The sequence below is a fragment of the Sceloporus occidentalis genome, unplaced genomic scaffold (assembly GCF_023333645.1).
Source record: "Sceloporus occidentalis isolate IW3139 unplaced genomic scaffold, rSceOcc1.0.p SCAF_2, whole genome shotgun sequence".
Lineage (NCBI taxonomy): Eukaryota > Metazoa > Chordata > Lepidosauria > Squamata > Phrynosomatidae > Sceloporus > Sceloporus occidentalis.
In genome coordinates this window covers 33,832,027-33,846,888 of record NW_028316982.1, presented here as the reverse complement: position 1 = coordinate 33,846,888, position 14,862 = coordinate 33,832,027, and the positions used below count along the sequence as shown (strand labels likewise).

The window sequence follows — 14,862 nt, the reverse complement described above, 5'->3', positions numbered from 1 at the left end:
AAGCATGCTGTCGCAGCGTCATTTCCAGGGCACAATGTGGGGACGCAGCGTGTCCGCTATGTCAAGATGGCAGCGGCCGTGTGGAACGGCCGCCGCCATTTCGTATGGACGCAGTCCGTACTAGGGTTAGGGGCATCTGGAAGAGATGCCCCTTTCTAACCCTAGTACGGACTGAGTCCATGCTAGGGTGCCCGTTTGTAACGGGCCTAGCTGAACTAATATGTTTGATTCATGGATAGTTAAGCCCTATTTGAAAAATAACTATAATCCTTGATATTAATTAGTAGTTCCTTCAGAAAGTGGTCTGAGTGGATTGGGTCAGAATTATTAGTGTAGCCCATTATCTCTACATTTATAAAGAACTGCCATTCCATGACAAGGCAGCATGGTTAAGACCAGCATTAAGAGCTTAGCTCAACCATAATTTAATGTCAGGCTTTAAGAAAATCCTATCCATTTATGTAATAAGGTGATACTATGTGAACTATGAAGTACTTGAAAACAGAGTTGGTGTACCACTTCCATGGGTTCAATGGGGCCACATATAACATGGCAAACACAAGGATAAACCTCTTGTTTCTTCTTGAAGTTTGCCATCAAGTCAACTCCAGTTTATGGTGACTCTGTGAATAAGATACCTGGTGATCAACTGCCCTGCTCAAGTCTGGCAAACTCAGGGCCATGACAGTCTCAGTTTGGTCATCTACGCTTCTAGTAGTGAAAGTTCAGGCCTGGTTTGTTCTTGAATCCACTTGTCTCTTTAGCAGTCCATGATATCAATTGAACTCTCCTCCTGGAATACATTTCAAATGAGCTGATATTCTTCTTGTCAGCTTTGTTCACTGTTTAGCTTTCACATCTATAAATAGAAACTGAAATACTAATTCAGACTTATAAGTAAGGTACAGACCGCCCTAAAGGGCTGGATTGGGGCCAGGGCAACCGCACCGGCAGCCCCTGCACCCCCAATCCAGCATTTTTCCATGCCAAAGAGAAGCGGCAAAATGTCGCTTCTCATTGGCCTGGAAAAGGGGTGCCCTGGCACCTTAGGCACCCAGTGCACCCCGGCAGAACTGGTGCTACAGAGGAGAAAGGGGTGGCCCCTTTCCCCTCTGCATTGTTGGCACGTCCGTTTGGTTGCCATGCCAACGATGCGTGCACTGAAGAGGAGCTCTGTTGCGGAGTTGTTTTCTGTGCCACCGCCAAGCTGCCATAAGCGGCCTGGGGTGGCATGGAGATGTCACGACTGCGCTGCGCCGTTTGGACATGGTGCATGTGTGACGACATAATGGCAGCACCTGCATGGATGGGACACTGCCATGATGCCGGAGTGGTCAAGCCGCTTTTGTGCTGTCTATCTTGGCCCAGAGTTTAATTTTCACTACTATTACTGTGCCCTTTTTTCATGCTGAACTTTAAAAGAATCTGGAAGTGTCCAAAATATGTTTCAAGGGTCATTGAGAATTTCTTTCAAATATTACCCAATTAGTCCAAAGAATGACAACCAGGAGAAAATCAGATGAAAACAGATGACTACCAGAGTGTTAACTTACTATTATTATTATTATTATGCTATATTTATATAAGGCTGTAGATTTACGCAGGGCTGGACACACAATCAATAAAATAGATAAAAATAATGAATGTACATCTGCCTATGGTGTACATTCTAGAAAATAATAAAATAATACATATTAATACAAAGGAGGCAACAAGTTAAAAACATCAAATAATAATCATGCAATGCCTGCGAATGCTTCTCTGAACAGTATAGTCTTTATCTCAGTTTTGAAGCTGGTTAAAGAAGTGATGACTCGTGCTCGTGGGGCAAGGAATGAACTATAAGCATTTATGTAATTACCTGGTAAACTGTTCATTTTGTGATTTCCTGCCAAGTTATAAGAACTTGACCATTGTGTCAGGTGTCATCTGATCAGCTATCAGTGTGTGTGTGTGTGTGTGTGTGTGTGTGTGTGTGTGTGTGTGTGTTTGAAACAGACCATGAACTTACCAGGTATACACTCTTGGTAGGTTTTCTCATAGTCAGAGTTCATTTGTATACAGGTAGATGCTGAAGCTGTTTGAAGTTCAGTAATAGATGTATAGAGAGAATGTTGGTAAGATATTCTGTGGTTGCTATGACATCCATGTATATGTGTACCAGTTTAAAAGAAAATGGGTCTTTGACATTATTCATCTTTAGATATAAAACTATCAGTAATATTCAGAAGTAACGAAGTTGGTTTCCTAATGTGATTTCACATATTTCAGACTAGGATGGATACAACTCTGGATATAGAATGAGGATTCTAAAACAGCACAGTTCATCTCATTCTTATCTTGTCTTCTTGAGAAATTGTTTAAACTGCATTTTCTGTGAAGATACCTAAGAGGAGATAAAAGAGAAGAGAGAGCCACAGGGCATCTGCTCTTCTCCATTAAAAGGGCCCATCTTCACAGAATGTTTAATTGAAAGGGTTGAACCCTTGTGGGATGACTGAAGAAAACCAACAACAACTGGAAAAAAGCAGTTCAATAAATTTACACAAGACTCTGACACTATCAACACCATTTTCATAGGATGAATTCAGACAGCATCTTCATCTTATAGCAGAGCTGTGGTAAATCTTATCTGTTTTAGAGGGAAGCTGGGTATATCAAGTGTTCTCTGTAATGTTTTGTAAGATTTTTTTCAGCTTTTTGTTCAGATCTAAGGATTACAAATTTTCACTTGGAAGATTATCGCACTCACTTTTATCCAGGGCTGGGCACAGGCTGGGCATGGGCAAAAACCACTTTAAAATGGATGTTATCACACACGTCTGTGCCCAGCTTGGAGGCATCACATACCTGATCCAGCCTTCGCAAAGAACGGGACTTTCCCTTTTTTTGTGAGGCCCAGATCAAATATGTGATGCCTCTGAGCTGGGCAAGGAGGTGTGTGATAACATCCATTTTTAAGTGGTTTCTGCCCTTACCCAGCTTGGGAGAAAAGCAAGTGCAATAATCTCCTTGGTCACTGATATTTCTTCTCTGGGCAAAATGCTAATGCAGTGGGATGAGGACTGTAAACTCTAGCTGAGACTGAGAATCTGGGCCCATTTCAGTCTGGTTATAGAACTAGTTTTGGTACAGTATCTGCCTTGATTGCCCTGACGGTTACTCTGATTATCTGTGCTGGGAAATGGAGTGCAGTTCTGCTAAGTCTTCTGGACCATGGTATCTTTCTGGAAAAGCTCTCAGGGTTAGAAAATGCAAACATGGCATTATATTGTTCTGTGCCTACTAACTCCAAATGCTAATGTTTAGGAGCCACTGCTTAGTCCTGTAGTATTTTTGCTGTGCATGTGCACACATTTTGTCCCCTGTTTTTAACACACGCACATATATGTTGCTACTACGAATCTGTAGTGACTACCATTAGCATATTAATGGCACCCAGCTTTATAGCTCTAACTCACATGTTACTCTGGTTTGTTTGTTTGTTTGAATTGTCTGAGCAGGGGAGCATGAAACCCGACAATACCACATTGTCACTTTCCCTCAATGTATTGTAAATGGACATGCCTACAAATGAGAAATTCTTGTTCACATGAAGTCTTTCCCTGTGAATAAGATTTTTAATTCTCTAGAATCCTTAATTTTCTACAATTCTTGCTCCACAAAACAGAACCTCTGATCTGCAGCTGTGTTGCTTTCCAAAGTATCAAAATTGAGGAAAGCAATGACTAAGAAAGATGGAGCTCAGTAGTCCTCTGCTCATATGGTGGGCTATCAGATCCACATGATGCAGTAAAAATGCATATATGCCTAGAATAAGTCACTGGGCTGGAACAAGGTAAATAAATTGAAACACAATACTGACAAGATGCAGGTTCTGTGTTTAAGTGAAGCAGTATTTCTCCAAGAGTGTGACTAGATATTGGGTTATGGAAGGACAAACCCCTCACCTCTATTGGCTTCCCCCAAGACTAGGGTACACCAGACACCAGATAAATTATATTGTGTCTTTGGAGAGCCCTCAGCTGACCCTTCATCTGATAACTTACCTCACTGTATCAGCTTTATCCAAGCCAGAAAACATACTGGGTTCTACAAAGATGGTATCTTCCTTCCACCTCACCTTCCCCTCAAAAGGTGCCAGCTAGTGGAGTGTTCCTTCACCTTGTGCCTCAGCTGGAAATTTAGCTCCCCCACCCAAGCAGAGCAAAGTTTACTCAACTAGCATTTCAGCAACCAGTGATTCAAAATGTCAAGCACAGCTGGTTTCATCCATCCCTTACCTTGTCCATGCAAGAAATAAAGGGGGATGCAAAGCAAAGGAGACAACACAGCCTTGCTTCCAGGACTGGGACACAGATGGCTCCTGTATTCTGGCTAAAGAGCAAAAGCAACTGAACTGTGGCATTGAGGTCACAACTCAATTGCTTGCCCATCTTCTCTGCTTAGAACCAGAAACGGGGTTGCCAGTTCAGGATCATACCTGGCCCTGAGATTTATGGGTCAAATGTGAGACTTAGAGATAGCCCTTGGTGACGTCATTAAGCAATATGCCTTAAGTACCACCTATAGTTGCTCACAGTTTGTCATTTAAACTCACACATATACAAATGGGGAGAAGTATCCTATTTTCCTGTTTAGACATTAAGACAAAAAATTAAAGGGGCTGTTCACAGATCAAGGTGAAATAAGGGGATTATTCCTTCTCACCTACTTAAGGAGGCAGGGAAAGGGATATTTAATCTAGCCATAAAGTGGGTGCAGAGTGTAGGGTGAGACCTGACAACACAACAACTAGAAAAGAAGAAGGAAACTTTGGCCTCAAGCAAATGGATGGCTTGAAGCACCCTCTGGCCATTCCAGCCATGAGTGTGCCCTGGGTGGCATGGACTGTGGCAACCAGACACCACAGGCCTGAGGTCAGCCGCCACCACAGTCCGCAATGGACTGCCAGCAAGGGGCACTAATTTTGCACTCCTTTTGTGGCCAGTTTGGAGCTACCTTAGGTGACCACAGTGCAACTTCTGCCCAGTCCAGACAGGGATGTAGCCAAGGGGGGGCTCTTGGGGTCCGGACCCCCCCTTCCATTAGAAAAATGAATGGTGTGTGCTGCTGCGCTGCCGCACCCAAGCCCCATTATAATGGTGGCACTTAGTCTGGACCCCCCCCCCTTCCTAAAATCCTGGCTACGTCCCTGGTCCAGAGGTGAGCATCATCTGAACACCATGCCCCTGGATTGGCCCAAAGGGGATGTTTTTGGCACATCTGTTTTAGGCCTCTGTAAATACATAGGCCCCTGGAGACTCTGCAAGTTGCCACAACAAACAGTTAACTCTAGAAAACTGTAGTAAGTGCTTCTGTACTACCTGAACTGGCTATGTGCCCACATCCCTTTCCTCTTGGCCAGAGATTATCCCACCAAAATTGGAGAATTTGCACCCTCATCTCCTGGAGATGAACGATTAAATATATATATCTTCAGAGCAGGTCATGGGATATAGAAACTTGACTAGAAAGGTTTTGTAGGACAAGGGAGTTTGCTGACCTCTGCCTTTGATAGCAGACCCATAATGCAAGGAAATTGCATCTTTTAAGGCTAGTTACATTATTTAAGCAATATGGACATGGTACAGTTTGCTATGCTATGGTCACTTCCTATATTACCATCACCCTGGGGCAGGATGGCTGTCAGCGGTTAAGTCCTAGAAGTGTTTTTCCACTGGAATGGGCACCTAAATGAAGAATGATGGCATTGGATGGGACATTGCAAGAATGATTGCTCCAGATGACCTTTCTTATAGGGAAGATTCAAGCCTTCCTTGGGAATAAGATGGGAGGTCTATACATGCTTCCTGTGTCTAGTTTGATACTTCACATACTAGCTCACATGTTATATATCAGGATGAAGTAATAATAAATGAGATAGGATATCTTCTGCAGTAATTGGTAACCGTCCAGGGAAAATGTCAGTTAGAAGAGATGTCAAGTGGTTGATAACAGCTGTAAAAAACAAAGTACAAAATAGACAAACTCTGTATGGAAATGTAAGATATACAGTAAGAAATGAGAAGACAAAATTGACCCTAGATGTATGTAACATAAAAAAATTATCTTATTTTGTGTACTATATTTTTATTCACTTCTTTAATGGATTTCACTAATTCCCTCCCCACAGTGTAATAGGTTTTGTGTATCTTTTGGAGACCCTCCTCTAATTTTGTTATATGTTTCTAGAATAAAAGCAACACTTGAGGGGCTGGTAGGTCATCCCAGGGGTAAAGGAAAAGACAAGAAGTTATGAATATATGGATGCATGAGTACTGAGTTATCTTGGCTCCATAGCTTTTTACAAGGGGTCCAGTACACAAAACATGATTAGGAAGGTATTCTTTCTTCATTGTGCTCAGAGGAAAAAAATGTTAGCATATTGATTTATATGGCAATGTCTAACTTTGCTTTTTACTATATTCTAACTTACAACTGGGGATAGGTTATCACATTTGTTTAGCACATTCCACCCTTCACTATGAATATTCAAGGTATTTAGAATCATAGAATCATAGAGGTGGAAGAGACGACAAGGGCCATCCAGTCCAACCCCCTGCCATGCAGGAAATCTCAACCAAAGCAACCCCAACAGATGGCCATCCAGCTTCTATTTAAAGATCTCTAAGGAGGGAGACTCTACCACTCTCCGAAGAAGTGTGTTCCACTGAAAAACAGCTCTTACTATCATGAACGTCCTCCTAATGTTGAGGTGGAATCTCTTTTCCTGTAGCTTGCATCCATTGTTCTGGGTCCTGTTCTCTGGAGAAGCAGAAAACAAGCTTGCTCCCTTCTCAATATGACATCCCTTCAAGTATTTAAACAGGGCTATCATATCACCTCTTAACCTTCTCTTCTCCAGGCTAAACATCCCCAGCTCCCTAAGGCGTTATTCATAAAAACAAAATTATATACAAGAGCCAGTGTGGAGTATTGGTTTGAGCACTGGACTATGATTTCTCACTCAGCAATGAAAACGTTTGGCCCAGCCACAGAAGGGTCACCTTAGGGTTGACATAAGTCGGAAATGACTTGAAGAAACACAAAACCAACAATACAAGAAAAGCACTAACAGATATTGTTAAATGACAAATGAACCACAGAATAAAATACTATTTAGTGTTTTAAAAACTATATGAGGTACTTAAAAGGATAGAAAAATAGAAACTTTTTTTGGGGGGCCTGGCACCTAAAAGATAATAGTGTAAGTGCCAGACATGCTTCTTTGAAGAGGGAATTCTATGAACAAGGAGCCACAATTGGAGGAGAAAAGCCCAGTCCCTGGTTAATAGCACTTGTTTTGGTGACAAGGAATCAAGTGAAAGACTTAATATCATCTAAGCTAGTGGATGGAGGAGTAGGCTTTTCTTGCTGCAGGAGTAGGCAGACTTCGTTAATGGGATTTTCTTTGGGTTTTTTACTGCAGAAACCTGGGGCCCTTTGACACTACAGAATTATAGCATTATGATTCCACTTTAACTGCCATGGAATTCTCTCAGCAAATCTCTAAGGTGTTACAAGATCCCTTTGCCTACTGTTCATACAAGGATGAACAGGTTATCAGGAAAGAGGCTGCTTTTGTTTCTATGACTGTGGAACAATCAGGAGTCCAAAATCCTCGCCAATTTACTGTATATCATCCTCCAGAAATTTATCAATAGCCAGATCCACTCACTAACCTCCCATGGCTTTCTGTACTAAGTTAGTAAGCCTATAAAAATCAACAGGACATTTTACAAAAGTATCAATGCCCCAAATCTAGGCCAGTGATATTAAATTATATCCCACACATTCCATAATATTTCACAATGTAGTTTTTATGTAGTATCTGTAGTTGATTTTATATATTGTTGTAGGGGATACTTCCATACCTCGTTTGAAAGCACTAATAAGAGTTGTATATACACAGGCATGACAGCAGAAACCTCTTATCATCCAATGAACATTCTATGCATATCAGCTGATCACCAAGCAGAAGAATAAAAATGACAGAGAACAATTGCTGCAAAGTAAAAGAAACATGAAGTCATTGTTGGCTATGGGCTTCATGGCCAGCGCCTTAATTCTGAGTTCTGCTCGCCGATTTGACAGGTACAGCCTTTTCACTTAAGTTACATCAAGGTGGAGAAATTGTTTCCATAGCTACTTAATCCTTCATTCTATTTTCCACAGTGCCAAGGTGTTTCGTGTAAAGCCCCATAAAGAAAAGCAAGTGAACTTCCTGAAGAATTTGCCAAGCAACCTACAGGTGAGTTATTTTGACTAACAACTTAGCCTCTTTCCTCCTTCTTGTCCTTAGCATCTGATGACTGGATATCTTGTGTAAAAAAAGGAAACAATTTAAACAGAAAATGCTAGAATTTTGTGAGTTTATAGTAATAAACAGTATTAAATACCTTTTTCAAAAACAGCCTCCAGACATCTTTATAATTAGTGTAGAACAGAATTTTTTCTTTGTTTAGAAATGCATAATTTTAAATAGTAATACCATAATGAATGAACATAAAACACGTCAGATTGGATGAACACTATGAAGTGTTTTCTTGTTGTTTTTCCAGGTACCTCTCCCCAAAGCAGAAATATTATAAATTACTGTATATAAATTTGGGCATGCTAAAATTAGTATATTAACATGTTTCAGTGCCTTCATTTTCCTAAAAGTCTAAAGGACACTGTGTGTCCTTGAGTTGCCATGCCTAAAATATTTACTAGTATTCGAGTAAGAATAATATGTAAGTAAAGCTTTCAAACTATTTAAATATAAAGCTGAAATAATAGTGTTGTTGTTAACTGCCCTTGAGTCGATCTCAGTTCATGGTGACCCTGTGAATGAGACATCTCCAGGACCCCATCTGATACTGTACTGCTCAGATCCTGCATGCTCAAGCATGTGACCTCCCCAGTTGAATCTAACCACCTTGCTAGTCCCAACTAGAATAAACCCAATGAACTCCTAAACTCAACACTCAACACAAGTCCCTTTGGTCTAGTGGGTCTACACCACGTGTGACTAGCAATTGGTCAAGTTGGTTGCAAAATCCAAAGATATCCACTTAGAAGGCCCAGAAACTTAATAGAACATGTTCCCAAATAAAGATGTATAGGTTTGCAATCTAATGCAACCCTATGGGTAAATCCATGCTGGAGCAAGCTCTGGTGGCAAGCCATGCCAGCCTCCCAGAAGTGTATGGAACTTGACAATGAAAACTTGCACCACAGTCCAGCTCTCTCGACCACACATACATATACCTACAGTGAGTACATGAATGAAAAAGGTATGAATAAAGCTTTATAGGAGAGGTGAGCAAAATAAGGGGTAGCATACAGCCCCATACCCTCCAATGGTCCTGATTTGGCAGGGACAGTCCTGATTAATCCTCTGTTGTCCCACTTTTTCAGTGGGACACTGAGAAACATCCCAGTTTTTCTCTCATCTTACCATTTTTCCCATTTTTTCCTCAGCTTGCTTTAGCAGTTGCAAACTGAGTTCAAAGCACAAAAGTAGTTCTTGAGAAGGGGTGGACTCTTACCCTTCCCTGTAGAGTCAGGCAAAAGCAAACGACTGCAGCCTCTCCTAGCTTGTGTGTTCTTCCCCATTAATAAGTTTTGCCATCTTGATCAATGTTGTCTAGCCACACATGTCCAGGTTTTCATCTGTAAAATCTTAGCAGGTATGCAATTCTTTTTGCAGTCATTCATCTTTACATACTTCCTGGACCACATTTTCCCCAATTAAACAAAAGATGGCCTGCTTCTCCTAGAAGCAACCAGAAATAGCAACTCACCTTTTAACTGTTTGACATCCAAAGATACATGTATTTCAGAGCCAGAAATTGAGTGATGCCTTTTTATCTGTGGTTTGAAATAACTAGAAAATCTTGTTTTTTCTTTGCTTTTCTTGGGTGGCAGAGGGACCATTTTGACAGTCCAAAGAGTTCATAGAGAGTGTTGGGGCAGCAAATTGGTTCCTTGACCGATTACTGTAGCCTTGCCATAATGTATAGTTTTCCTTTCTTACTTATAGAATGAATAAGAGGAAATTTGTCTACCTCACAGGGTGCTTCTAATGTAGTATAAAGTTCCCTAACAAATTCAGGTCCTAGCATACATTTGTAAACCAGAAACAGATCAGAAAAGAAAAGAGTTAAGTATTCAAAGGGAGTTAAGCCTCAGCTGTTTCTCAAATATTATCTGCATTTAGGCTGGCATCAATAAGAAGCCTTCTGTATTTTCTCCTCAACAGATTGACTTTTGGTATCCAGACTCGGCATTACATATACTCAGTGAGATGGAAGTTGATTTTCATGTCAGCGCTGATCAAGCCAAATATGTTGAGACTCTCTTGAAGCAGAATGGCATACCTTATGAGTAGGTTATACTTAACTCTTTCTCAGGTCTTTCTCAAACAATCCCCATGCCAATTGGGATAATCTGCAGGGTGACAGGGTGGGGAGGGTTGGTGTCAAGAGTACAAATGAAACCTTTAAGGAGAAAGTGTGAACCTTTGAAACAGTTCTAGAAGGGATTTGTTTTGATAGCACTGTGTTACAAGTGATCCAATACTTATGGCATTTTGATTGGAAGGTACTGAAGCTGCCCTCTCAGCCACAGCAGGAAAGAGTACGTCACCTGAGTCATACAGTTCTACAACACCCATGCCTAGGTCTAAGAGCATAAAGAGCTACCTGAGTCATATCTATCAAGCCCAGTATGGTCAACATTGACTGGCAGTAGAGCCTCTCTAGGACTTCAGGCATGATGCTTTCCCATGGTAAAAGTAACATATTCTATAACAAGTATATCAACAATATGTTCAATTTACATTACAAACAAAGGTACAGTATATCATGCAAATTTTATCTTACATAAAGAACCTAAAATGCACACTGCAGATGCAACTACAGTGTGCCTTTAAAATGATAATCAGTTTTTTAATTATGCAAGTCCTGAGAGGACAAAGGCCATGTCAAAGGCTTGATAGTCCTGGATAAATACTCCAATGTATCTCTTGGCAGAAGTTCTGTGAATTCAGTCTCAAATGATCACCAGCCGGATGCGTTTCAACCTATGGTCTTCTTCAGTGGCTTGGGTATCAATAAGTATCCACTATTATAACAAACAATATGTGGAATAAATGCCATCCAAAGAATTCACCAACCTCTCTACTATGTATCAGAGCATGTATCACTGCTCTGATACATAGGAGAGAGATTGGTGAATTCTTTGGATGGCATTTATTTCACATATTCCAAAATTCCTATGCTGCAACCGTGGCAGTCCAAATAGCATAAAAGATATGCACATCTCTTGTTCTCTGTTCTTGTACACATTGCAGATTACATTGACAGTGGCACACATTTTTTATTCTGATTCAATTAGCTGCTCAATTTCAGTCCATGAAATTTATCCCCTAAATTCTTGTTCATTTTACGTTGTGGTTAGAGAAATGTTGCTACTGATGCCAGATAAAGCATATATCTTCTAGCCTCAATGGCCCAGATCCAGCTAAAGTTAGTCAATTGTAACTGAGAGGCAAAACAGACCAGCATAACATGCCGGCATGGGGGTGGTGTGGGGGCATGGAGTTTACATGAGACATGCTCTGACACCGCTCCCAAGCTGGCATTATGCTGACCACCCAACCAGACAGTGGGCAGCATTGTGGCACTCCACCGGCATGGCATTTATATGCTGCATGCCGCAGGAACATGAAAAAGACACAGCCGCGGCAGAAAGGGTGGCTTTTTTCCACCCCAAAAAGGAGCAGCATTTTGCCACTTCTTTTGGGGCTGAAAAAATGCTGGATTGCGGCAGCGGCATGTAATTGCCATAGCCTCAATCTGGTGATCAAGGGGGCAGCATCTGTACTGGCCCTGACATACCATTGGAAACAATGGAATAAGTTTATGAGCATGAGTCAGAATTTTCTAACAGCAAGCTTGATTTTTGTTGTTCTTCTTCTGTGTCACATAGGATTTTATTTCAAAACCTGCAAGAAGATATTGAAAAACAACTTGACAACAAAAATGAATCTACCAGCAAATACCACTATACAAAATATAATGAATGGCATCAGGTAAAGATATACATGATTATCGCAAAAGGGTACTCTCAAGAAGGCAGAAGTGTACCTGGCAGGATTCAGAAGGTCTATTCTCACTTGTTTTGAGTTGTACTTAGATAGAAGATACACGTGCATGTTATGAAAGATGAACTTCAGGTGTGGCCATGAAATAACCTCTATAGTCCTGATTGACAACCTATCCCATGTGAAAGACAGGAGGAGTGCCATCTTCTCTCAGTGACTTTGAATTGCAATAAGCATGATAATATTCTAGACTGCTTCTCTATCTGGATGGCCAGTTCCAGACAGTCATTGGAGTATTTCTGTTCACACCCCTGGCTATTATGCTGTAAAGGTCCCATCCTTTCCACATGCTGTTTAATAATCATATGGCACCACTAGTTGTGAGCATAAGAATTTTGGACTGGATCCCATCAATATTCTGTTGAGTTTTTTGTGGGTTTTTCAGGCTATGTGGCCATGTTCTAGCAGAGTTTCTTTCTGACGTTTCGCCAGCATCTGTGGCTGGCATCTTCAGAGAATGCTTTGCCTGGAAAAATTGGGTGTATATATACCGTGTGAGCCTGGGAATGCAGGAGTGATTTGCATGTGTATTGTTCTGTGCTGATGGCCGGCCTCAGGCTGGGAGGCTAATGCAAATGAGGATTAATGTCTGCTAATTGGTGATCATTATCTGCTGGGAAAGCCCCTGACTCTGGGAGATTTCTCATTTGCATTTGTTGAGTTTTCTTCAGGACTGGTAGCCAAACCTTGTTTACTTTAAGGGTTTCCTCTTTCCCGTTGAAATTGTCCAGGTGTTTGTGCATTTCAATGGCTTCCCTGTGCATCCTGACATGGTAGTGGTTGGCATGGTCCAGAACTTCAGTGTTTTCAAACAGTATTTTATGCCCAGGATGATTGCATAAAATACTGGGCATAAAATACTGTTTGAAAACACCAAAGTTCTGGACCATGTCCACCATTACCATATCAGGATGCACAGGGAAGCCATTGAAATCCACAAACACCTGGACAATTTCAACCGGAAAGAAGAAATCCTTAAAGTGAACAAAATTTGGCTACCAGTCCTGAGGAATAGCAAAATTAGGACTCAGCAAATGCAAATGGAAAACCATTCAGAGTCAGGGGCTTTCCCAGCAGATAATGATCACCAATTAGCAGACATTAATCCTCATTTGCATTAGCCTCCCAGCCTGAGGCCTACCATCAACACAGAACAATACACATGCAAATCACTCCTGCATTCCCAGGCTCACACAGTATATATACACCCAACTTTTTCCAGGCAAAGCATTCTCTGAAGATGCCAGCCACAGATGCTGGCGAAATGACAGAAAGAAACTCTGCTAGAACATGGCCACATAGCCCGAAAAACCCACAAAAAACTATGGATGCCGGCCATGAAAGCCTTCGACTTTACATTCTGTTGAGTGCTATTTCTTCTTACAGATTCTAGAATCATAGAGTTGGAAGAGATCACAAGGGTCTTCCAGTCCACCCCTCTGCCATGCAGGAATACATAATCAAAGCACTCCTGACAGATGGCCATCCAGCCTCTGTATTAAAAACCTCCAAAGAAGGAGACTCCACAGCATGTTCCACTATCCAAGAAGCTCTTACCATCTTCCTGCTGTTTGGGTGGAATTTCTCTTCCTGTAGCTTGAGTCAATTGTTCCATGTCCTAGTCTCTGGAATAGAAAACATCTTAGTCAGCTGCAACTGTGCAGGTGCTGGACAAATGTCTAGGTAAAGGTCAATATAATGAAGCTTGATCCCAATCAGACAAAATTCTGTTGGCTAGTGGTTCCTAAATTTAGTAATTAGGTATGGGCAGATGCTTAAGCTTGAGAGTACTGCTAGATCCAGTGCTGTCACTGGAGCTCCCTGTGGACTCCATGGCTCAGAGTGCCTGGGATAGAGACTAAAAAAATGCAAATATTTGAACTGCAGGTAATTGCAGAGATTAAAGGAGACTTCTAAAGAGAAAAGCATCTTCACAGTACAGGACTTATTCTGTGCCCTCTCCCCCCAAAAAATATTGGGGGTTTTGTGCAATAAGATGGCATTTTTCTGTGCAGAAAACATGTTTCTGCACAGGCAATGTTGTTTTCTGTGCAAAAAAAAACCCCACATGTGGATTTCTCACAGAATAAATATCAAATTATGAATAACTGTCAAAAACTGCACTGTTTTCAAGGACTTTCTCAAAGCAGGGAGAGGAAATGGTTAAATTGTTTAGTAGAACTTTCTTCTCTCAGTTGTCTAAGTTCTTTCTTGCACTATTACCAGGCTCCTGCTCTTCTGCTCTTGGCTTTGAGTTAGACCGCCTTTTGCTCTTTAAGGTTAGCTGGTTGCAATTAAGCAGTGTGAAGCAGCCATGAGCAAATTATTCATCCCTGCCCATGAGAACAACATTTACAAACATTTTCATTTCTAGCCTGGAGCCAGCTTTGACTGATGCATCTGCTGTAAGCCTTTCTTGGGTAGGGATAAACCTAGCCACAGTAGTTCATGCAATGGTAACCTCTCGATTGGACTGCATATTGCAATGTGCTCTAAATGGGCTGCTCTTGGAAAGACCTTCAAAGCTGCAATTACTATAGTTCAAAATGTAGCTACTTAACTGCTAAGAAGTACATCACATAGAAAACGTATAACACCAATTTTAAAGAAATTGCATTTCCTGCTAATCTGCTTTCAGTATGAACTCATTTTAGTGGGCCCAATAAAAG

The 14,862-nt window shown here is 41.2% G+C and overlaps 1 protein-coding gene across 1 annotated transcript in view; it reads left to right on the top strand.

The window, feature by feature from the left end:
* Window positions 1–2,287: 2,287 nt before the first annotated feature.
* The window catches only part of LOC149318139 (mast cell carboxypeptidase A-like), a 28,288-nt gene continuing 15,713 nt past the window's right edge, over window positions 2,288–14,862 (top strand). Inside the window, exons 1-5 of the mRNA XM_089509082.1 lie at window positions 2,288–2,621; window positions 7,955–8,136; window positions 8,218–8,293; window positions 10,289–10,413; window positions 12,019–12,121. Coding sequence (XP_089365208.1) covers window positions 8,066–8,136; window positions 8,218–8,293; window positions 10,289–10,413; window positions 12,019–12,121 — 375 coding nt within the window. The 5' untranslated portion in view covers window positions 2,288–2,621; window positions 7,955–8,065. The remainder of the gene's footprint in view (window positions 2,622–7,954; window positions 8,137–8,217; window positions 8,294–10,288; window positions 10,414–12,018; window positions 12,122–14,862) is intronic.